The sequence below is a fragment of the Octopus bimaculoides genome, chromosome 1 (genome assembly GCF_001194135.2).
Source record: "Octopus bimaculoides isolate UCB-OBI-ISO-001 chromosome 1, ASM119413v2, whole genome shotgun sequence".
NCBI lineage: Eukaryota > Metazoa > Mollusca > Cephalopoda > Octopoda > Octopodidae > Octopus > Octopus bimaculoides.
The window spans coordinates 183754470-183755906 of NC_068981.1; the positions used below are offsets into that span (position 1 = coordinate 183754470).

At 35.6% G+C, this 1437-nt stretch overlaps 1 protein-coding gene across 2 annotated transcripts in view; it reads left to right on the plus strand.

Moving 5' to 3' along the window:
- LOC106870649 (collagen alpha-1(XXVI) chain) overlaps positions 1-953 on the plus strand; it is a 245166-nt gene extending 244213 nt beyond the window's left edge. For both annotated transcript variants that reach the window (XM_052973147.1, XM_052973149.1), the window contains one exon: positions 223-953. In XM_052973147.1, coding sequence (XP_052829107.1) covers positions 223-704 — 482 coding nt within the window. In that variant the 3' untranslated portion in view covers positions 705-953. The remainder of the gene's footprint in view (positions 1-222) is intronic.
- Positions 954-1437: the final 484 nt, after the last annotated feature.

Here is a 1437-nt window from a genome sequence, read left to right on the forward strand (position 1 = left end):
AAAAAAAAAAAAGATCTTAATTTTTCTTACATAATGTCTAGAGAGAATTAGCCTCTGGATATTGCCAGAGATGATGATGGTGATGATGATGATGCTGATGATGATGATGATGATGACGATGATGATGAAGGTGTGTGCGTGTGTGTGTGTGTGTGTTTGTGTGTGTGAAATCAGACATTCTTTTCTATAAGTATATTAATTCTATATTCAACATCTTTTTAGTGGTTGAACAACTGGCGTATGACGATGTCACGACGGCAGCTACAGGTTTTCAACAACTACAGAAACAACAGCAGCAGCAGCAACAGCAGCAACAACAACAACAATATCAATCTTCAGTTACACCTGGTGTTTTCCAAAGCAGATGTCCTTATTCGTTCCCACCGGTCGAACCATCTTTCCCTACTTTACCATCGAATATTCAACGAGAGTTTAGAGGAAACTTAACGAAATTCTTGTTCCGGTGCGTCGACCTATGGAATGCGCATGAAAAAGAATACTTCTTCCGAGACGGTATAAGTAACTTGCACCAAGATGACCCTAAACTCTTTGACAACCAAAGCTGGTCGGAAGAATCAATGTCGCTATATTTAACTGCCAGCAAGCAGAAGCTTGCAGCTACGTCTTCGGTAGCAAAAACCAAAATCAGAAGACACTTAAGCGCGTATTTCTTTGTATTTGTAATAGTTTTATTCGTTGTGTAGTATCAATGTTAGCCACCGAAAACTGTGCCTTGCTGCTAGTTGTTCCCGGTGTTCCTATTGTTGTTATTGTTGTAGTTTTCATCCCCGCCCCACCACCACCCAGATTTTATAGTTAACCTGACCTGATAGGTATTATTGTATTTCTCCGGTGTATAAGTCGATGTAGTATATAGTGTAAACGTATAGCGTAAACATTCAAGCATCGTCACTATTGTTCCAAATCCCACTGCATTTCTCATGAAATTTGGGCAGGGGTGTATAATTCGAGCTACCTTTTCTTTTACTGTAAATTTTCCGAAAAATTCGACTTGTATTCCGGAAAATATTATTTGAGGATAACTTGACAATTTATTGTGAAAAGACAATTTAATATTTAAAGTTAAAGAATATAGAGTTTTAAATATGTGCGCGCATGGTAAACATGTTTGCAAGTATCATGCATAATTTAATTTATTTCGTCAATAGACTGTATTTTAATTTATGAAATCAACAGCAAAAACTCTGTAACTGCCATTTCTACCATCATTAGTTATAGACAAAAGGGAGAGAAAGAGAGAGAGAGAGCATAATAGTTAATAAATAACGAAAGAATATGCGTTACGTAATTACCCTCATTAGCTAATGAATGTGATTTTGTAATTCATACTATTTTGTCATTCATTAATTGATACTATGCTTTACTTTAGCACTTAAGTATATTGAGTATATATACATATACATACATATATATATA